This window comes from Monodelphis domestica, chromosome 6 (genome assembly GCF_027887165.1).
Source record: "Monodelphis domestica isolate mMonDom1 chromosome 6, mMonDom1.pri, whole genome shotgun sequence".
Lineage (NCBI taxonomy): Eukaryota > Metazoa > Chordata > Mammalia > Didelphimorphia > Didelphidae > Monodelphis > Monodelphis domestica.
The window spans coordinates 12,595,372-12,616,254 of NC_077232.1; the positions used below are offsets into that span (position 1 = coordinate 12,595,372).

General features: G+C 62.8%; 3 protein-coding genes across 5 annotated transcripts in view; 1 reads left to right on the top strand and 2 right to left on the bottom strand.

Moving 5' to 3' along the window:
- Positions 1-26: 26 nt before the first annotated feature.
- TMEM132A (transmembrane protein 132A) lies at positions 27-9,728 on the bottom strand. The gene is made up of 11 exons (XM_056801647.1): positions 9,437-9,728; positions 6,984-7,198; positions 6,620-6,838; positions 5,935-6,266; positions 5,368-5,517; positions 4,126-4,321; positions 3,882-4,025; positions 3,146-3,348; positions 2,452-2,728; positions 1,454-1,645; positions 27-1,269 (listed from the first exon to the last, which is right to left on the bottom strand). The coding sequence occupies exons 1-11, from the start codon at positions 9,534-9,536 to the stop codon at positions 205-207; spliced, it is 3,093 nt and encodes a 1,030-aa protein (XP_056657625.1). The 5' UTR covers positions 9,537-9,728; the 3' UTR covers positions 27-204.
- A 1,035-nt stretch (positions 9,729-10,763) lies between these two features.
- The window catches only part of TMEM109 (transmembrane protein 109), a 12,232-nt gene continuing 2,112 nt past the window's right edge, over positions 10,764-20,883 (bottom strand). The window contains exons 1-4 of one of the 3 annotated variants that reach the window (XM_056801649.1): positions 18,620-20,883; positions 12,930-13,171; positions 12,221-12,323; positions 10,764-11,973 (exon numbers count right to left, since the gene is read on the bottom strand). The exon at positions 18,620-20,883 is cut by the window's right edge and continues 2,112 nt beyond it. In XM_056801649.1, coding sequence (XP_056657627.1) covers positions 11,582-11,973; positions 12,221-12,323; positions 12,930-13,171; positions 18,620-18,716 — 834 coding nt within the window. In that variant the 5' untranslated portion in view covers positions 18,717-20,883 and the 3' untranslated portion in view covers positions 10,764-11,581. Of the gene's footprint in view, positions 11,974-12,220; positions 12,324-12,929; positions 13,172-17,528; positions 18,010-18,328; positions 18,569-18,619 lie in introns of those variants that run through there. The other 2 variants (XM_007497608.2, XM_001379294.4) reach the window with 2 other exon arrangements.
- Positions 18,998-20,752, top strand: LOC130455199 (tigger transposable element-derived protein 1-like). Its single transcript, XM_056803732.1, has one exon. It carries the CDS (start codon positions 18,998-19,000, stop codon positions 20,750-20,752), a length of 1,755 nt encoding a protein of 584 aa, XP_056659710.1.

Genomic DNA, 20,883 nt, shown 5'->3' on the forward strand with positions numbered 1-20,883 from the left:
CAAGGGCGGCCTTCGGCCTGGGCTCGGACATTTCCTTTCTATTTTATTTTGTAGCCAACGTGAGAATAAACCGTTTGTCATAAATAACGAGCGAGGCGGGGAGGGGAGCGGGCCGGGGCCGGGGCCGGGGCTGGGCGGCAGGCAGGGGGGTCAGAGGGCAAGTTCAACACCCACAAAGACGTCTGGGCTGGGGAAGCCCCCGAGTCAGGAGCTGCCCCGGATCCTCTCCATGTAGCTCCTCAGCTCGTCGGGGTCCTTGAGCCCCATGTCTTCACACACCCAGCGGATGTCCTCCTCCCCGGCCACCAGGATGGACTGCACGGCCGGGGCCGGGGGCTCCTCGGGGGGCCGGGCGGGGGGGGCCGTGGCGAAGGTCACGAACTCCACGCGCTTCCTCCGGCCCCCCGGCTCCTTCCGTGGCAGGGTGGCCCCCAGGGGAGGGGGGGGGTCCGGGCTGCTCCCCCCTCCTCCTCCCCCTCCCTCACAGCGGCAGCCTCCCTCCCCCAGGGCAGGGGGGGCCGGGCTTGGGGGTCTCTCCTCCCGGGGGGGGCGCCGGTCCAACTGCCGGCTCAGCTCCTCCTGGTCCGTCCCCAGCCAGACCCAGTTGTGGGGCTGAGGGGAAGCGGGGCCCCCGGAGGCCGGGGCGTCGGGGGGCTCCTTGCGCTGATAGCGCAGCACAAAGACCACCCCGTTGACAAGGAAGATGAAGATGGCGAGGCAGAAGATGCTGAGCAGGGCGTACAGGCCCAGCTCCAGGTCCGTCACCCTCTGGGGGGCCCTCACCATCTCCTCCTCCTCTTCCTCTTCTTCCTCCTCCTCCTCCTCCTCCTCCTGCTCTTCCTGGTGGTCCTCGGGGAGCTCAAACTTGCTCCTTAGGCCCCCCTCTCCCTCCAGCCCCGGCCGCCTCCCCCCACCTCCGGGGCCCTTGGGGGCCGGGGGGGCCGAGGCAGACGGGGGGACCTGCTCGTGCTGCCGAGGGGGCACGGGAGGCGCCCCCAGCCAGGCCGTGGCCGAGGCCAGCGGGGGCCGGTGCTTGCCCCGGCGGCAGGACTCCGGCGAGTGCAGGCCCACCTGCAGGGGCATCCCCTCTTGGGCCCCGCCGCTCACCAGCCCCCCAAAGAAGCCCCCCGGCTCCCTGCCAGGGGCCGCCGGGGAGAAGGCGCCGGGCTCCTCGGTGGAGACCGACAGGGCCAGGTCCCTGGGGTCAAACAGCTCTGCGGGGGCCACGCTGTGGTCCGAGAAGGCCAGCCACAGCGAGAAGGAGACTTCCTGCAGGGCCGGGCCGGGGGCACACAGGCACGCGGACACCCCAAAACCCCCCACACGCAGACATACAGACGAGATGACACGGAGAAGCAGACACGGGAGAGAGGCGGCGGCGTCAATCCCGGCACGGCCGCGGGGGGCACCCCATCCCCTCCCCCCGCCCCGCGGGCCCTGGCCCGGCCTTCACCTGTTCTGAGCCAGGGGGCGCCGTGTGTGCCCAGCACGTGGCGGTGATCTCCCCGGGGTGGGCAGGGCCCCGGCGCAGCGCCAGCGAGAGGCCCGTCACTGGCTGCACCCGCAGCTCCAGCACAGAGACCTTGTCCTCCGTCACGGACAGAGTCTGCTCCCCGAGGATGGAGTCGGACAGCGGCGAGCGGACCTGAGCAGGGGGAGGGGCTGACGGGGGCCCCCCACGCCTCCCCCACGCCCTCTTACCTCCAGGGATGTCACCCCCAGCTCCTGGCCCCCCCTCACCTCCAGGGACGTCACCCCCGGCCCCCCCTCACCTCCAGGGACGTCACCCCCGGCTCCCAGCCCCCCTCACCCCTAGGGATGTCACCCCAGCTCCCCCTCACCTCCAAGGACATCACCCCCAGCTCCCAGCCCCCCCTCACCTCCAGGGACGTCACCCCCGGCTCCCCCTCACCTCCAAGGACGTCACCCCCGGCTCCCAGCCCCCCTCACCTCCAGGGATGTCACCCCCGGCTCCCAGCCCCCCCCTCACCTCTAGGGATGTCACCCCAGCTCCCCCTCACCTCCAAGGACTTCACCCCCAGCTCCCGGCCCCCCCCCACCTCTAGGGATGTCACCCCGGCTCCCCCTCACCTCCAGAGACGTCACCCCCAGCTCCCGGCCCCCCCCCCACCTCTAGGGATGTCACCTCTGGCTCCCAGCCCCCCCCTCACCTCTAGGGATGTCACCCTGGCTCCCAGCCCCCCTCACCTCTAGGGATGTCACCCCAGCTCCCCCTCACCTCCAGGGACGTCACCCCCAGCTCCCAGCCCCCCCCTCGCCTCCAAGGACGTCACCCCCGGCTCCCAGCCCCCCTCACCTCTAGGGATGTCACCCCGGCTCCCCCTCACCTCCAGGGATGTCACCCCCAGCTCCCGGCCCCCCCTCACCTCCAGGGACGTCACCCCCGGCCCCCCCTCACCTCCAGGGACGTCACCCCCGGCTCCCCCTCACCTCCAGGGACGTCACCCCCGGCTCCCGGCCCACCAGGACGTGGCCCCCCTCCAGCGTGGCCACGCGGGGGTCCTGGACACGGGCGTGGGGCGCCACGAGGTGAGACACGTCCAGCAGCCAGTCGGGGCCCAGCAGATAAGTGAGATGGCGGCCTCCGTCTGCAGGGTGGGCCACGAAGGGAACGAGGAAGCGCACGGCCGCCCGCTGGTACTGCAGCCGGCAGCTCCGGGCCCGCCGCTCTGCCTCGTCGCCTCCTTCGTCAGGCTCCGCGGGGGCGCTGCCCGGCCATGCACAGAGCGGTCAGTCCTCCGACCGGCCGCACGGTCGCCCCACCGTCCACTCCCCCGGCCTGACCCTCCACGGCTCCGAGGAGGAAACGGGCGGCCCAAGGTCTCCCGGACCCCGGCCTTGCCAAGAGCGGCGAGAGGCGACCCCGGGCCGGCCCTGAGCCACACAGGCTGGACTCCAAGATGGCAGGCGGGGCCGCGGGGGCCCTCTGGAGCACGGCCGTGCCAGGCTCCTGGAGGGTCGGGGTGCCCCGGGGAGCCGCTCCCCCCTCCAAGAACCGCCCAGGCCGGGCCCGGAGCCCCTGCCCAGGCGGCCGGAGGGAGCCTTCGCCCTGCCGTGCCCCCGCCGGCTCCTGCTCCTCCTTCGGGGGCTGCCCCCCTCCCTCCGGGTCCGAGCTCGGACTCACCCTGCGGCCGGCCCGGGCACCCTCCAGCCTCGCACTTGCTCCAGGCTGGTGTCGGTCATCTCGACGCGCAGCGGCAGCAGCGGGGCCCACACGGTCACGCGCAGCGAGGCCCGGAGCCGGCGCCACCAGAAGTCCAGCCGCACGCCGCGGCCTCCCCGGCTCTCCTTGCCTTCCACGAAGGCCTCGTCGCACGCCTCCGACACCTGGGGGGGCGAGGGCTGAGCGGGCGGCCGGACGAGGCCCAGAGCAGAGGCCGCCGAGCCCAGCCCAGACGTGCCCCGGCCCGGCCACAGAGCGTCCGAGGCCACGCTGGGACCCGGGACGCGTCTCCGGGCCCGATGGCCGCCCCCAGACTCGGCCGGGGCACACGGGGCCCCCTGAGCCCCTGCACCAGCCGGGGCTCTGGAGGAGGCAGCCGGGGCCGCCCCCCGGGTGACCCCCAAGAGGACAGCCGGCCACGCGCTGTTGCCGATCACGGCTGGCACCGCCAGGGCTGCCCGTTCTGCGCCCGGGGCCAGGCCTGACCCTGCCCCGTCCTCGCTACAGAGGGGCCCCGAGGCCATCGGAGGGCGATGAAGGGGACGCCGGAGCCCCCTCGCGCACCTCCTCACTTTACAGCTGAGGAAACTGAGGCCGGAAAAGTCAACCCGAGCCACATTTGCGCTCCGGCCTTCTCGTCCCACAGACAACACTGCAGGATGCCGGGAAAGGGGAGGCGGGCTGGGGGGTCACTCACCTGCAGGACCTGCGTGTTGGCCGACTCGCAGCCCACCTGCTCGGTGACCTCGGCCACGTTTCCACCCATCTCCACGGTGACCAGCCGGATGGGGACTCTGCGAGGGACGCCGGTCAGCGGGGCCGTGTTCACCAGCTCCTCCGTCTGCGGGCGGGGCGGCTCCGGTCACCACGCCCATCCCTGCCCGCCCATACGCCCCCCCCCACGAGGACACCCTTGGGGTGGCTGGGAACCGGCCCGTCACCTGCGCCATGGGGACGAGTGCCCGCACGTCCCGCTCCGCCACCAGGATCTCCCACACCATCTTGTCCTTCTTGGCCTCGGGGACCTGGCTGGGGTACTCCAGCTGCCACGTGACGGGCCGGGTGGACGACGCGGCGGCCCCCGTGCCGTTCTCCACCATAAAGTCCACCCACAGGAACTCAGAGAATCCAGGTGGGCTTCCAGAAGGAGGCGAGTGGAGCCAGAGAGAGGAAAGGAGGATCAGGGAGGACTAGCACGCTGGGAAACCCCAGCCAGGCTCTTCCCACTCATGGATTCATTTTGTCCCTCCGTCCTGTCCTTCCTCCCTGGCTCCCAGCTTCCTCTTTGGCTCGTCCAGAAGGCCATCAAACGAGAGCAGCCCACCTGCTGCCGCCTATGACCACCCCTTCCCCTGTTCTCCCCCGTCTCCCCTATTTCCCCCATCTCTGTCTCCCCCATCTCCCCCCGCTCCCCCGTCTCTGTCTCCTCCGTCTCCCCAGTCTCCTCCATCTCCCCCTGCTTCCCCATCTCCCCCGTCTCCCCCATCTCCCCCCGCTCCCCCATCTCCGTCTCCCCCATCTCTGTCTCCCCCGTCTCCTCCATCTCCCCAATCTCCCCCATCTCCTCGGTTTCCCCCATCTCCCCCCGTCTCCCCCATCTCCCCCGTCTCCCCCATCTCCCCCCGCTCCCCCGTCTCTGTCTCCTCCGTCTCCCCAGTCTCCTCCATCTCCCCCGTCTCCCCCATCTCCTCCATCTCCCCCCATCTCCCCCATCTCCCCCCGCTCCCCCATCTCCGTCTCCCCCATCTCTGTCTCCCCCGTCTCCTCCATCTCCCCAATCTCCCCCATCTCCTCGGTTTCCTCCATCTCCCCCCATCTCCCCCATCTCCTCGGTTTCCTCCATCTCCCCCCATCTCCCCCATCTCCCCCGTCTCCCCCATCTCCCCCCGCTCCCCCGTCTCCCCCATCTCCGTCTCCCCCATCTCCCCCCGCTCCCCCATCTCCGTCTCCCCCATCTCCCCCCATCTCCCCCATCTCCCCCATCTCCCCCCGCTCCCCCATCTCCGTCTCCCCTGTCTCCCCGTCTCCGTCTCCCCCCCCCGTCTCCCCCGTCTCCCCCTCTCCTGGAGCCCTCGGCAGCCGCCCTCTGACTTTCCCACCCCGTGGACTAGAGCTCCTCCGGGGAGGCCCTGGGTCTCGTCTGCCTCCTTAGGGGAGGGAGGGAGGCCGGGCAGCGGCCCTACCTGATGTTGGGGCCCCGGGCGCCCGTGGCGCGGCAGCTGATGAGCACCGTGGGGTGCTTGGAGCCCTTTAGTCGCTCCAGCTGGGCCGTCCAGAGGGAGGGATGCGCCGGGCGGGCAGCCATCACCTGGAGCCCCTTCTTGACCTTGACCCTGGGGAGGGAGGCGGCCGGAGTCACGTGCTGGCCTGAGCGAGGCCGCGCAGACAGACAGACAGACGGGGAGGGAGGACACGGGCCGCGGGACACCTCGGTGACAGAGATGCTGGCGGGACGCTGTGGCCGCCGCCGAAGAGCAGAGAAGGACAAAGGGGAGGAGAAGTCCGTGGAGCCTGGGAGGGGGGCCAGGTGCAGAACCCCAAATGCAGAACCGAAAGGGACCCACAGATGAAGGCGATCTCGGGGCGGCGGGCCGGCGTCCTTGCTCTGCCGAAGAGGAGCCCGAGGGCCAGGCTGGGCGGTCCTGGGCGGCTCCAGGTCCTCGGCTTCCAGACCTCCCCCGGGCAGCCCAGGGGTCCGAGCCTGGGCAGGCTGGGGGGAGTCGGGGGACAGGGGGCGCCGCGGCCCTCACCAGAGCGTCAGGTGCTCGTCGGTGAAGTTGCGCCGCAGCAGAAGGGTCGCGTGGAAGGGCTGCCCCGGCCTCACGGCGGCGTCGGACACGCGCAGGCGGACGGCGGCGTCCAGCGGCACCTCCTGCTGGCGAGGGGGGTCGGCCGGCTGGATCTCCACCCAGCCCACGGGCAGGGGCCGCTCGGGGGGCAGCGCGTCCCCGGGGGGAGCGCAGCGCCCCGGCTCGTCGGCCGCCGGCTCCAAGGTGTAGGCCAGCTCGGCCCTGGTGGCGGCGACGCTGGAGAACCAGGCCCGGGGGAGCTCCATCTCCACCACACACGCGCCCAGGGGAGGCTGCACAAAGGAGAGCATCTCGCCGGGGCTCCCCCTCTCGGAAGGGCCCCATCGGGCTTCCTTCAGGGACGGGGGCCCCCCGCCTTCCGCTCTTCTCCCTCCCGGACCAACGGCTGCCGGCCGAGTGAAGGGGGACAGAAGGGGGGCACGGAGGGGCGTGGGAACGTCTAGGCGGGCAGCCAGGCACGGCTTCCTCCGCCCCGGCGGACCCCCCGGCACCCCGGACTTCCCAGGAGGGGCAGAGGGAAGGCGCTGCCCAGCCTCCTGCACGAGGGGCGCTCCGGACGGCCCCCCGGCCTCGCTTCATTCCCGCCCACGCCGCGGGCTCCCCCCACATCCACAGAGGGACTCACCTGGAAGCGGCAGGCGCGGTGTGCAGTGCCCAGGGGGTGGGTGGCGTGGAGCCGGGCACAGGGCAGAGGTCGGGGGCCCGGCTGCCAGTCCTGCCCCTTGAGGTAGAACAGGACCCGGGCGTGGGGCTCCACGGGCGTGAGGACGGTCTCCACCGACACGGCCCGAACATCCCAGGCGGCGAGCAAGCCGCTGGGCTCCGTGGCCCGGCCTGGCACCGCCTGCGGGAAAAGGAAGGAACCCGCCTGGCACCGGAGCCGCAGGGAAAAGGTCGCAGGGAGCGGGCAGGAACGTGAGGCGGCATCGGGCCCCGGGCCCTCTCCAGATCCGTGCCAGCCTGCCCCCACTTCTCCCGCCGCGCGGTACCTGCTGGGTGGTGAAGGGCGGGTAGGATGCCCGGAGGAGGGGCTGTGCCCTCGGCTGCGGATGCAGGAGCAGGAAGGTCTCGGAGCGGGAGCCCATCGAGGCGTTGGCGGGAGGGTAGCGCCCGATCTGCTGGAGGCGGAAGTACTCCGGGGCTTCTAGGAGCTCCAGAGCGGCCGGCAGGTAGACCGGGTCGGGGGGCTCCGTGTCCACACTCCCTACAGCGGGGGAAAGAACAGCAGGGATGACGGCCGGGCAGGGGCAGCCCGCAGGGTCCGGAGGCGGCCTTGGAGGACAACCAGGACGAGCCAGATCTGAGCCAGAGTCCCCTTAACGGCCAGCACTGCCCCCCCGGGGACGGGGATCTCGCCCCTTCCCCAGACAGTCCATTCGCGTTAGAGCTAAGGGGTGGGTTAAGAACTCCGGGCAGTGGGTCAGGCGGGGGAGCCCTCAGGCCACCGAGATGCCCGGCCCCTCTGCGGGCTTTAGGAGCCCCTCGATTTCTCCCTCCGTGTCCCCCGGTGCCTCTGGCTGAGCCGGGAAGGCAAGCTTTGTGGCCCCCGAGGCTGCTGGCAGAGCACTGGGCCATTAGGGCGTCAGCGAGAGTCTTCTAGTCTCCCTGTACTAGGCCAGGGGACAGGCCGAAGATGGGGTAAGAACTTGGGGTGCACGCAAGATTCAGGGCCCAAAGACGACAAAGAACACCTTCTTGAAGAAGGGACTGGCAAGAGAATTGGGAGTCCCGGCTAGGGTATGAGTCTGAGAGGGGAGGCATGGCTTGGTATTAGTACACCCCAAAAACCTGGGGGTCCTGGTGGACCCCAAACTCACTTTGAGTGAACAGTGAGACACTCATTCAAGGCTGCTCGAAGAAGCAATCTGACCCCAGACACGTCCTAGCTGGGTGACCCTGCACAAGTCACTTAGCCCCAGGGCCCAGCCCTTGCCACTCTTCAGTCTTAGGCCTGCTACTGGGACAGGTCAGGGCTTTAGAAAAAAGATAAACCAATAAGAGAGGCCCAAAGCCCAGGCCTGCCACTCTCTGCCCTGGTCAGACCCCACAGGGAGGTCGGGGAGACCGCCAAGGGGTCATCTTGAGTGGGCTGTGTGCGAGAGGGGAGCCTTGGCCGGAAGTGACAAAGAGGGAAACTGAGGCCTGGGCGCTTTTGGAAGCCAGAGGGGAGAGCCTGCTCTGGAAGGCTTCAGGCCGAGCCTCGAGGCAGCCTCTGTCCCTCCTTGGCACCTGCAGAGATTTGGTAGGGATGGAGGCCTGGTCCAGGGCAGGTTGGACTAGATATCTTGGTGGCTCCTCACTTCCCTTTCTGAGCCTCAACTTTCCCATCTGTAAAGAAAGGATAATAACAGCCGCCATCCCTGCCTCTGGGGCAAGTTATGGGAAGGAGCTGAGGCCAGGGCTGGGTGGTGGGGGAAGCACCCACCGGGGGTGGCCCAGGTGTCAGGTTCGGTTCTGTCTTGGCCCAGAGGGAGGGAGCAGGTGGCAGAGAGATGCTGCCAGATCTGCCCCCCCCCCCCCAGGAGGGGAGAGTGTGCCTGAGAGCCTGAGAGCCAGCGGGCTGCCCTCCCTCATCCAGGTCCTGTGGCCAGCCCGGGTGTAACAGGTGGCTGGTCCCACTGAGGACCCCAGCCTGTCCCTGCCTCCCTCCCCCCAACCCTGGCCCAAAGGCTCCAGGCCTGCCTTTGACTTTCACGTTTTTTTCTAAAGCCTTCCCTTCTGTCCTGGTATCTGTTCTGAGACGGAAGGGAGCTGGGGCTAGGCAAAGGGGGAAGTGACTTGTCCAGGGTCACTGAGGCCGGGAGCAGGGCTTCGTGCCCGCTCCGGATTTCCCATCTGCCCCAGAACTGGCCCACCCCGCAGAGTTCCTAGGGAAGACTCGAGCATCTCTGGCCACAGCTCTGCCCTCCCCATGCTGCCCCTCCGCAAAGCCAGCGCGGTCCCTTCCCCAGGTAACAGCGGCCGGCCACGTCCTGCTCGAACAGGTGGCCGCCCGCTTCCTCCGCCCCCTTCAAAGGTCCAGTGAAGCCCGGAGGGAAGGAAGAGTTCCCGACCGGCTGCTCGGTCCTGCAATCGGGGGCCAACCGGGAGATGCTCCCTCGGCGGAAATGTGGGGGGACATCGTGGAGCAAGGGCCCCTGGGAAAGAGGGCACAGAGCAGCCCCGGGAGAAGCTGGAAAAGAAAGCTCCGACCCCGGAGGGACGCCGGGAGTCCCGGGCAGGAAGGAAGCTGCCCTCTGCTCAGGGATCCCAGGGGGGCTCTTGGGTGGAGAGGGAAGAAGGCGGTGCAAGTCGGGGACCCCTATGGCAGGGGGTTGAATCCTGGCTGTTTTCGAGGCGGGGGTGCGGGACTCGAGATCCTCCGGGGCCTCCCACCCCAGTAGCCCCACAGCAAGCTTCAGCCCGCCAGGGCTCCCCCATTCCGCCCCAGGGGTCCCCTCACCTCGCACGGTCTTCAGCGCGAGCAGGGCCACCCAGAGGCAGCCGAGCCCCGGGCGCCTAGGGCCCCGCGGAGGAGCGCTTCGGAGGCTGCCGGTGCCCATGCTCCCGGCGCAGGCTTCAGGGGGCGTCACTCCCGCCGCCAGGCATGCCCGACCCCACTGCCCGCGCTGCCCAGCCGGACTCCCAGCCCCGGGGCCGCCGCTGCTCCGAGCCGAGCAGACAATGGAGCTGGAGCGGGCGGGCGGCGGGGGAGGGGCCCAGTCACGGACGCCCCGCCCCCGACCCGCCGGGTCTTAGCGAACAGGCCTCCCTCCCCCCGCCCCCTAAATGCCCGGCCCAGGGTCCTGGCTCCTCCCGCCCCCCGCCCCTCAGGGGCCCGGATCAGGGAGGGGCAACCGACCTGGGCTGGAGGGGGAGGAAGGGGGACGTGGAGTTGCCCGAGGCTTGGGATGGCGACTCGGGCACAGACCCCGGGGAGCCTGCCGGTCGCAGGAGGGGGGGGGGGGTGCGTGTGTGAGGGAGTATGGGGAAAGGGGGGGGTGCAAATGTGTCTGTGAGAGTATTGAGAACTTGGGAGGGAAGGCTTGGGGCGGGGCGAACATCTGGGATTTGTGTGTGCAAGAGTGCTAGGAGAGACGAAGAGGGGGAAGGCTCGTTCCAGGGGGTGTGTGTGTGTAAGGAGCACGAGCGGATACAAACATGTGTATTAAGAATGCTGAGAGAACGCGGGAGGGAAGGCTGGTCCCGCGGTGCTCTCCTTGGCGAGGACAGGTTTGTTTTAGGTGTGCCTGCGTGCACACGTGTGTATGCACATGTACGAGGAGAGAACAGGAAACGGAAGACTCCTCCGGGGCGTGTGCAAGAACGTTAGAGAACAGGGGAGGGAAGACTTGTCCCGGACAGGTGTGTGTGCGTCTGGGGAGGAGGCTTGTTCTAGGCGTGTGTGCACGCGCACAAGTATTCGGTGGGTAAATGGGAGGGGCTTGTCCCAGGCGTGTGCGCGCGTTGCGAAGAGGCGAGCCGGTTTGTCCCAAGGATGTGCGCGCAAGAAGGCTTGTCCCAGGTATGGGTGTGTGCGTGAGCCTCTGGGGCGGGAAGGCTGGATCTCCTAGTCAACTGGCTGCCCTCTCTCCACCCCAACCCAGGAGCCCCGTACTGCGCAGGCGCAGCCGGAGCCGGACGGGGAGGGCAGCCCCCTCTGCGCTGGTGGCGCCTGCCTCCACGCTCCCCCTGGTGGCAGCGACTGGAACTATTTGACGCTTCCGCCCCGCCCCCTCCTCTGGCACCACCTGCTGGAGAAGCGGGGAGAAATGAGGCGCGACCCAGGCTTGGATTAAACATGTTTTATATGGAACGAGATAAAATAGCGAGCATTCTTTGAAATTGAAAACCCAATGAGCGTCTGTAAAAAGAGGTCCCCCTTCCCCGCCCCCCTGGGCCGCCGGTGGAGCCGAGCTCCGGGACGAAGGTAGTCCCAGGCGGCCCGCTGGGGCTGGCAGTGGCGCCCGGCCAGGGGGGTCAGGGGGTTCGAGGGAGAAGCTGGCTCGGGCTGCTGGGCTCCGTTGGGGCTGCTTTGGCTAGAGCGGGTCCGGAGTTGGGGAGGCTGCTCCCTCCTGGGCTCAGGACCCCAAAATACTCGTCCCTACACGACAGCAGGCAAGAAGCAGGCACCGCGGGCTCGACTGAAGGCACTTGTCACAGATTTGACACCCGGCCCGGCCCGGCCCCAAAAGGAACCTCCCCAGAGCTCGGGGCCCAGCTCTCACGTCCTCCCCACCGTGTGGTGGTGCACAGGACCCGGGAGGCTGCTGGCTGAGGAGGCCCAAAGGGAAGCAAGGACGGGGTCCACCGGGAGGGCACCAAAGGCTGGCATCCCGGGACAGCACAGACAGAGACAGACGGGGGCGAGGGGGGAGGGGCAGGGCCTGCTCCGCAGCACAGAGGTCCGGCCATGGCCCGAGTGTCTGGAGGGCTGTGCCAAGGCCACGGCAGTGGTGTGCTTTCAAGGGCAGAAACAGGAGATGGAGCGCAGGCAGGCCCTCCCCGGCTCCACGGGGAGGAGGGCAGGGGAGAGGGCAGAGGGGGCTCCCTGACCCGAGCGCTGGGCTCTTTGGTGTGACTCCCCGGCCTCCCCGCTCCCAGCCCCTCACTCCTCCTCGGCACTCCGGGAGGACTTGGCGGCTCTGCGCTGCCTCCAGCGGAGTTCTTCCACTTGCCTCTCCAGGCTCCGCACTTTGGCTTCGAGCTGCACTCCCGAGGCCCGGCTGCCGGTGAGCCGGCTCAGCAGAGCGTACAGGGTCAGCAGGCCCAGCAGCATCAGGGCCCGGACAGAAGGGTCCGGCACAGACCTGACCACGGCCACAAACCCCACCAGGAAGATGAACAGCTTCAGGCCCCACAGGATCCGGCCCAGCAGAGCCAACAGCAAGCCCAGGAACAGGGCCAGCACCCAGTAGGCGACAAGGGCCCCTGCTCCCCACAGCAGGAAGGTCTGTACCTGGCCCGGGCTGAGCTTCAAACCGTGGGTGAGGTGGTCACCTGGGGAGGGGGCAGGGAGAGCGTTAGCAGTGCTCACGGAGCCTGAAGGGGGACGCGCTCTCCCTCTCCCCCAGATGATGAGAAGGGAAGGGGCCAGCGCTGATCCCCGAAGGGATCAAAGCTACTCCTGCGTCCTCCCAGACCCAGGGTCCTCCGGCAGAGAGAGCAGCCTGGAAATGGTCCCCTCCAGGACCCAAGGCACAAGGGCCCTGCTGCGTGGCCCCCCGGCCTGTTCCTTCCTCCTTACCCTCCAGCCCCAAGGCGTTCAGGAGCTGTGCAGAGATTCCAGAGAGAGCCAAGAAAGCCACCGAGATGGCTGAGGAGATGGCCCAGAGCACTTGAGACGAGGTCTAGGAGAGAGGAGGGCAGCGGGTGAGGCTGGAAGGAGACGGTGTGTCCCCCCCCCAGACCTTTCCCTAGGCAGGACCAAGCGGAGGCCCCTGGGCGTCGCGCCCTTTAAGAGCCCGGGCGTTGTCAGTGGCCGGGCATTCACTGGGCCTCCCGTGAACACTGACGCCATTCAGTGGATCGTTGGCCCAGTGCGACCATCCACGCATGGAGGAGCAGCCGAGACTCCCCATGAGAAGAATGGAAGTCCGGCTCTGAGCCCTTCCATCAAGTCCCACTTTGCTAAGTCTTTGGATGCCAGGTGGATGAGCCTAAATAACAGCTGAGCAGACGTGCCAAAGGGATTGGCTCTTCCCCTGCCCTTCGTCCCTTGGGGAAAGGCAGGACCCGAAAAATGATGAGGGGAGCACTTACATGCACCGGAGAGGGCGGCCTTCCACGTACCACTGAGCCTGCCCTTGGTGACCCGCATTTGCGTTATTCTTTCCAAACACCTACTCTGGGGGATCTTGGAATCCAACCGAAACTGGGCCTAGAAGTGACGGCTTTAACCTTACCTGGACCTGTCCTCTGGAGCCCTCTTCCTAAGACAGCCCTCTCATCCTTACCTCGGCCACAGCGTGCATGATCTCCCGCCCGATCCAGGCATCCATAGTCTCCCGCACAGTGGACCCTGTCTGAGACAGGAAATCGCCCGAGGACTCCCTCTTCTGCTGCTTTCTGGAAGTGAAGTCTTGCTGGGAACCTGCCAAGTGGACGACGAGGAGGAAGGCCACGAAGGCCACCAAGAGCGCCCTTGGCATCATCTGACCCACTGAGAGTCTGCTGCCCAATATCATCATGGTTATGCCTGCCAGGAAAAGGAAAAGCTTTATCTGGATTGTTGGCGTTGGTCTATAAAGCTCTGTGGAAGTCTTTTCTTCCTGCCTAACAAACCCCGATTCTGGAAAAAGACCAGGTGCCAGCTGGGAACGGATTCACAATGGAGGCCATGCGGACTTGCACTGAAACTACCCACCAGCAGCTCATTTGGAAAGCCAAACCAAATAAGACAAGGTGGCTGCCCTCAGGGAGCTCCGAGTCTGGAGGTCGGGCAGGGAAGGGGCCTGGGACACCCATGCCAGGTCTAAACCCAGAGCTGTTCATGGTCCAAGGGAGAGGGATCACCACTGACAAGGATGAGGGTGGGTTCAAGGAAGGTTTCGTGGAAGAGAGCCTAGAAATTGGGCTGTAAGGGGAAGGCAGCATTTTATAAAGTAGAGACAAAGAAGAGGCAGTTTAGGCATGAAGGGCAAAATGACAAAAGCAGGGCTCCCAAGGAGTCAGGCTACTTTGGCTGGCTCAGAGCTTCCTTGGGGGAGAGCGAGTGAGATAAAGATACAGAGATGAGGTGGCACCAGATGGCAGAGGGCCTTGTTGTGCAGTCATTTTAGTTGTGTCCATCTATTCCTCGCCCTGTTTGGGGCTTTCCTGACAGTTACTCCTCTAGCTCATTTTTCAGATGAGGAAATCAAGGCAAGCAGGGTTAAATGACTTGTCCAGAGTCATATGGCTGCTAAGTGTCTGAGGCAAGACTGAATTCAGGAAGATGAGTCTTCCTGACTCCAGGCCCTGAGCTCTATCTACTGTGCCACCTCAATGCCCAACAGGGTCTTGAGTAGTCCAATGGCTGACTAGGTCACAGAAGGCTACTGGGAGGTTCTGAGCAGAAATGGGCTGACAATGATACGAGATGGCTCGGCCTCAACACAGAGTGGGAGTAGAAATCCTTCTTCAGAAGTGGGCATTTATTCGAGAGGACCCTACTAAACTGGCCGTGCGTCTGCATGCAGGGAACAAAATGGGCAGAAACAGAGAGAGCACCGATGTGGAACCCGGGTCCAAATCCTGGCTTTCCACCTTTTCATCATCTGAAGCCCTGTGGAAGCTACACTCAGCGGCCTCAAAGGCTCCGTCCAGTGTTCAGAACTTTTACAGCTTTTTACATACTTGACCTCATGTAAGAGTCCCAAGAATGTTGTGGGGCAGATACCACAATTATCACTATCCAAAGAAACCAAGGCTCAGAAAAATGACTTGGCCAGAGTCACCCATCAAATATCAAAACCCAGAACCTCCTTACTTCAGGTCCAGCAGTGTCCTGTCCGTGTGCCCCACTGCTTCCGTGTCTTAGTCCATGTGCCTCAAAGGCTCAATTGTGTAAAAGATTGATAAGCATAAAAGGGGCCTACCCTTGAGGGGTGGCCTCAAACCTCCAGCCCAAGCCCTAATTCTCCCAGAGGATGAAGAGAGTCAGCAAAGGAAAAGGCTGGAAAGCTTAAGGTGATGAGCACTCCGGCACCCTGAGTATTCAAGAGCTGAATTTGGCTGCTAGGGGTATTTCACTTCAAGAACTTCAAGCCTTTACTCCCACCCCCTAGCAACCGTGTGCGGACAAACAAAGAAGCAGAAAGAAAGGCAATCTGCCCCTGGAGATCAGTTTGAGGCCTCTGAGCTGCTGGACACTGTCAGGGTCCTATTTCTTCTTCTTCTTTGTGCAGGGATATCAAGGGAAGATCTAAACTTCAGGGCATCTCCATGATGCACCTGATGCTTAGATGTTGAGGGGCAGCCAAGTCTGCTAAGTGACCACAGAACTCAAACACTCAGCTGGAAATCCCAGACCATGAAAACCAAGAGGAGGGGGACAAAGTGTTTCCCATCTTTCCTGCCTTGAAGGAGGAGAATCTAAGACAAAATCAATGTCCGGGGATGATTCTGGCCCAGAAACAGCTCTTCCCTCTCCTGCTGCCTGTAGTGCTATCAGGCCTGGGAACAGCTGCTAAAAAGGCAATCCATGAGAAGGGAACTTGGCCCAAGAAAGCCTCCAATTCTGGTGTGAGCCAGGGACAGATGGCCAGTGCCTGCCAACACACAGAAGATGAGGCAAGCAAAAGGTGGAGGCATCTGGGTCATCACCAAGTCAGGACCTTGCACTGGAGGATTGCTATCTTGAGTTAAGATTTAGTATCAGGAACCTCCTCCAAGAATGAAGGAACAAACATCCTCTCCCCCGCTCTGGAAGGTCGCTGTGATCCGATCACCTTTCCTCAGCTTGCTCAGCTCTGAAGTCTGCAGCCGGCAAGGAAAGCAGGCTGGGCTGGAAATAGTTTCTCTGGAGAGATGCCAGCTGGTGCCCATTAGCAGACTACTCCAAGTAACAGCCACTTTCCCAACATTCTAAAGCCTGGTACATCCGTTCAGCTGTTGGCCCATTTTCTGTATCCAGCCTCATCCTAGTCTAACCAGGGGCAATAAAATCCTGTCTGGGACCGAGACTCTTCCTCACCTCTGCAGAAGCAGCAGTGGTGTCCCACCGGCAAAAGAGGCTCTCAGATCTCTTTAAGGACAGGGTGCATCGTTTGCATTGCCCCTAAAGCCCTCGTACTGGCCTCCGGAGGAACTGCCATGAGAACCTTCCAACTGGAAGGGAGCCGAGGGGTCACTGAGGCTCTTATTTGTATGTGACAGGAGAGCCCGGAAGACCTTGGAGTCTTCCTCTGCCAAACAGTACCTGTGTGGTCCCGAACGACGAGAGAGCTCATTTAGCCTCTCACCGCTGTAAGCAATGGCCTGTGAAAGGCGCTCTTTCTTCGCTGATTCCAGATACCAATGAAATCACAGATCCCCTGTCCATTCTATCCATTTTACAGATGAGAAGACCAAGGCTCAAAGAAACAGAAGGGCCTGTCAGATCACACAGTTTTTTCCTCCCTTTTCTAACCTGTGTGACACAGGAAGGCTCACTGATGGTCAGAAAGGAGAGGAGGATTCCTGGGCAACGACCTGATCTCGACACAAAGGGCATCGACTGAAAAAGAGATTCCCAAGCAGCAGAGCTGGGCCTAGACTTGGGCCAACTAACTCCCAGCTTTGTGCTCCTTCCAGGGAGCTGCACCTGCAGCCATAATCCCTGCCCTCCAGAAGCAGGAGACTTTTAACCAGGCAACCATCAACATGTTCAAACAAAGACCCACAAACAATAGACAAGCAACCAAGATACGATCCAACTGTGAAAGCCAAACCCAGAGCAGCCAGGCCTGGAGTTCCTGGGTTTGTGTCAAGGGCTGAGGCAACGCCCGTCTTTCCTAAGGTATGGAGGAGCAAGGGCTCCCACTCCTGGGGGTGAAGCCGCCTTTCCTAGCTGGCCAGCAGCACAGGGGAGGTTCTGAATTCTTTAGCAGGGCAGGGCGGGGCAGCCCAGCTCATCCTGGTGCCCCTAGTTCCTTCCTTCTGCCTCTGGCTTTTCTGAATTCTGAGTCACTCATTGGGTGGCCAGTAAGGCCATTTTACTTGCTGCCCTCTGCTGGCTCATCGGGCAAGAATAAAACTCCAGCAAGGAATGGGAAGCCAATAGAGACTTAGGGGTGAGAATGAAGAGCCAGGCAGGCATCGAGGTGACTGGGACCAGAGCTGTTTAGGCAGTTGACTCCAGGCTCTTTGAAGGCAGGGACTGTCTCTGTTCTCCCAAGGGGCTTTAATAAATGCAGTGGAGGGGGCAGCTGGGTAGCTCAGTGGATTGAGAACCAGGCCTAGAGACGGGAGGTCCTAGGTTCAAATCTGGCCTCAGACACTTCCTAGCTGTGTGACCCTGGGCAAGTCACTTGACCCCCACTGCCTAGCCCTTACCACTCTTCTGCCTTGGAGCCAATACACAGTATTGAGTCCAAGACGGAAGGTAAGGGTTTTAAAAATAAATAAATAAATAAATAAATAAATAAATAAATAAATAAATAAATGAATGAATAAATAAATAAATGAATAAATAAATAAATAAATAAATGCAGTGGAGGGCAGTGAGGTAGCCCAAGGGATGGAGCACTGGGCTTGGAATCCTGAAGACATCTTCCTGAGTTCAAATCTGGCCTCAGCAACTTCTTTGCTGTGTGACCCTGGGCAAGTCATTTCACCCTGTTTGCCTCAGTTTTCTCATCTGTAAAATGGGCTGGAGAAGGAAATGGCCAATCATGCCAGTGTCTCTGCCAGGTAAACCTCAAAAGGAGTCATGAAGAGTTGGGCAAGATGGAACCCAATCCAATGTTACTACTGCAGGGGCTTAACAAGTCATGGAGGCAGTGGAAGGATGGGTGGCTTTGGAGTTCGGGGACAAGAGTTCTGATCCCAGCTCCTGCACTTACCACCTGCAGAAAGCAGAGCATGCTACTTACTCTCAGGGCTGCGAATGTCCTTATGAAAAGGCTGAGCATGAACTGAAAAGTCCAGGAGAGCCTTTCCAGCTCTAAGACAACAAACAGTTCAATGAACCAGGCCAACTCCTCCTCTGACTGATGAGGCCAGAGAGGCCCCCAGCAACAAAAGACTTGCCCAGGGTCACAGTCCTGGGGCAGAGGGGGGCGGGTGCTGCTGGTGCTACCTGAGTACAGGTCTCTCCCTAAGATCCTAGTGATCGCAGGAGCGGCTCCAGGCCCTTTCTTTCCCCCTCCCCCCTTGCCCAGGTCCTGGCAGCCCAGACCAGACACTTTACCCCCTAACAGACAGTTGTTGCCTGGCAGCTGTCGCCGGGGAAGGCCCAGGGTCAGGGACAAGAGCTATATTCGCACTCGGGGATCCTTGCCAAAGCCTGTTGGGCGGCGCCCCCAGCGCGGCTGGGAGCGCAGACTGGGCCCGGCGCCGAGAGGACCCTTGCGGGGACGCTTCCTGAGGGTCCAGGGCTCTGGAGAACCCCGGCCTGGGGTGCCTCCCCCGCCCCGCCCTCCCCGGCATTGCCCACCTCCCTCCACGGCAGGATACGCTTTTCGCTGGGCGCCGTGGCTGCCTAGTAACGCCACCCCGGTTGCCTAGCAACAGGTCCCCTTTCTTACCCCTCCCGGCCCCCCAACCCTCCCGGGCTTCGCTTCAACAGACCCCGCGTCCTCCACTCCCCATAGGCGAGCCCGCACGACCATGGTCTCCAGCGCCCCGCCTCCCCGGTCCGAGATGGCCCACCCTCGCCTCAATCCGGACTCACGGGCGCCAGCGATGTCCGCCCTTCACGTGGGGATCCGCTATAACCGCGCCGCAGCCGGCCTCGGCGCCTTAACTTGGGTGCCTCGGCTACGATCTGCGCCTGCGCGGTGCGGGAGGCGAGGGAAAGCCACCCGCCCAAGCGAGGAACACCTTGCGCTTGCGCTCTGCGTCAAAAAGTTCCCCATACGTCAATTGCTCTTCTCCAAGACCACATCCCCAGCCCGAGAGCCCCGCGACCCAGCGCATGCGTTGTGACTCGTTTAAAAAAAAAAAAATCTGGAGCTACGAGTACCCCCTCGCCGGCCGGGCATCTGGCGCATGCGCTCTGTGCGGACAATTCCCAGCCCCCAAATTGCTTCTTCAATTCCTCGCCTTCCCTGTAATTCCATTTAAAGGGACAGTCAGTTCTGCTATAACGCGAGTTTCTTGCACCTTCCTTCACAAGTTAGGGGACGCTTTGGCCCAGCCCGGTGCCGGGCAGTCGGTGTTATCCTGGTGCCACTCTGCCCTCGAGAAACTGCAAGGAAGCCGACCGCCGGGATCCTCCCGGCAGCGCGCAGGCGCAGACCGCCCGCCGGCTGGCAGCCGTCTCGGGGCCCTTACGGCCCGGGGCGCTCTGGGAGGTCGGGTCGGACGCTGGGGCACAGCTGTCTGGCTGCCAGAGGCCAGCATGTCCAAGCGCCCGGGCCCCAAGCTGCCCGGTGGGACCGGCAAAAGGAAGGCGCTGAGCATCAAAGAGAAGCTGGACATCATCAGGCGCTTTGAAGGCAACGAGAGGACCTGCGACATCTCCCGTGCCACCGGCCTCAAGGAGTCCACGCTGCGCACCATCCGCGACAACGCCGTCAAGATCAAGGAGACATCGCGGACAGGCACGGGCACAAGCGCAGCCAAGTCCATCCGCGCGCGGCCTAAGGAGATCGAGGAGATGGAGAGGCTGCTGAGCCTGTGGATGGAGGGCAAGCGCTCTGGCACCACTTTCCTGACAGCCAAGGGCAAAGCGCTGTCCATCTACGCCGACCTCAAGCGCAAGGCGCCCAACCCAGCCGATGTGGCGCCCTTCCGGGCCAGCTGCGGCTGGTTTAGTGGCTTCAAGCACCGCTACAACTTCCAGAGCCTGCAACTACTGGGCGAGGCGGCCAGTGCGCAGCTCAAGGCAGCCAAGGAGCTGCCCGCCCTCATCCAGAAGCTGGTCAAGGACGAGGGCTACACACTGGACCAGATCTTCAACTTCGATGAAACGGGCCTTTATTACAAGCGCATGCCTCGGAGGACCTACATCGCTAAGGCTGAGAAGCACAGCCCAGGCCCCAAGGCAGCCAAGGACCGCCTGACCATCATGGTCGGAGCCAACGCCAGCGGAGACCTGAAGCTGAAGCCTGTTGTGGTTTATCGCTCTGCCAACCCTCAGGCCTTGAGAGGCATTGTGAAGGCCAGCCTAGGCGTCCACTATAGGTATAGCAAGAAAGGATGGATGACTGCCCAGATCTGCATCGACATTTTTGCTGAATTCTTCCCCGTTTTAGAGGACTATTGCAAGAAAAAGAACTTAGCTTTTAAGATTCTCATAATTATTGACAATGCACCGAGCCATCCCTTGACCATAGCTGAACTCAACCCAAATGTCAAATTCATCTTTTTGCCTCCGGAAACCACTTCCCTTATCCAGCCCCTAGGGCAAGGGGTGATAGCCCTGTTTAAGGCTTACTATCTGAGGCGAACATTTAAGATGTTACTTGCAGCGACTGGAGGAGAAAATGCAGAAACTGTTATCGAATTTTGGAAGAGATTTAACATCAAGATGGCCATTGATATCATTGTGGAAGCCTGGAATGATGTAACCAAAGAGTGCTTGCATCGCGTGTGGAAGAAAATGCTCCCGGACTTGATCCATGATTTTAAAGGATTTGAACCTTCTGAGCAATTAAAAAAAATCAAAGCAAGCTGTGTTGATCTAGCGAAACAAGTTGGATTTGAGGGGGTTAAGAAAAGGGATGTAGATGAGCTTCTAGAGTCCCCCCCTGACCGTCTAACTACAGAAGACATGCAGCAACTTGCTGCCGATGGGCCAGGAGAGGATGAAGAGGATGAAGAGGACGATGGCCACAAGGCTGCACCTCGACAGCTGGATACATCGCAGTTATCAGACGTTTTAAGTGTTATAGAAAAACAGTTGCAGTGGCTCGAAGACAACGATTATAATGCTGAACGCAGCAGAATAGTGTCTCGAGGTGTCCGGACCAATTTGGAACCATACAGACGGCTACAGTACGAAAGGAGGCGGCTGGCAAAACAGCAGAAATTATACGTATATTTTAAGCCACTACAGAGGAGACAAGAAGCCAGTGAGCTACCCCCATCCACATCTGGTATTCCAGCTGCCCACGGGAAATCCGAAAACTCTCCTTCAACCACTTCAAAATAATCCATAGGCTGCAACCCTCTGGATGGAACCCACTTCAACAAGCAAACTTCAGGTCTTTTTCAAGGTGAAGTGCCATTTAACATGTAGAAAACTGTGCTGCCATTTCTTATTTTCTATTTTTTTTTAATATG

What these genes read in the sequence shown, in the direction of transcription:
- TMEM132A (XM_056801647.1), bottom strand. Translation starts at nt 9,536, where the DNA reads ATGGGCACCGGCAGCCTCCGAAGCGCTCCTCCGCGGGGCCCTAGGCGC. An exon ending in GCCCGGGGCCCCAACATCAG is followed by an intron (nt 4,322 to 5,367) that starts GTAGGGCCGCTG and finishes TCCTTCTGGAAG; the next exon opens with CCCACCTGGATTCTCTGAGT. An exon ending in CGGGGGTGACGTCCCTGGAG is followed by an intron (nt 1,646 to 2,451) that starts GTGAGGGGGAGC and finishes CCCCCTGCTCAG; the next exon opens with GTCCGCTCGCCGCTGTCCGA.
- LOC130455199 (XM_056803732.1), top strand. Translation starts at nt 18,998, where the DNA reads ATGTCCAAGCGCCCGGGCCCCAAGCTGCCCGGTGGGACCGGCAAAAGG.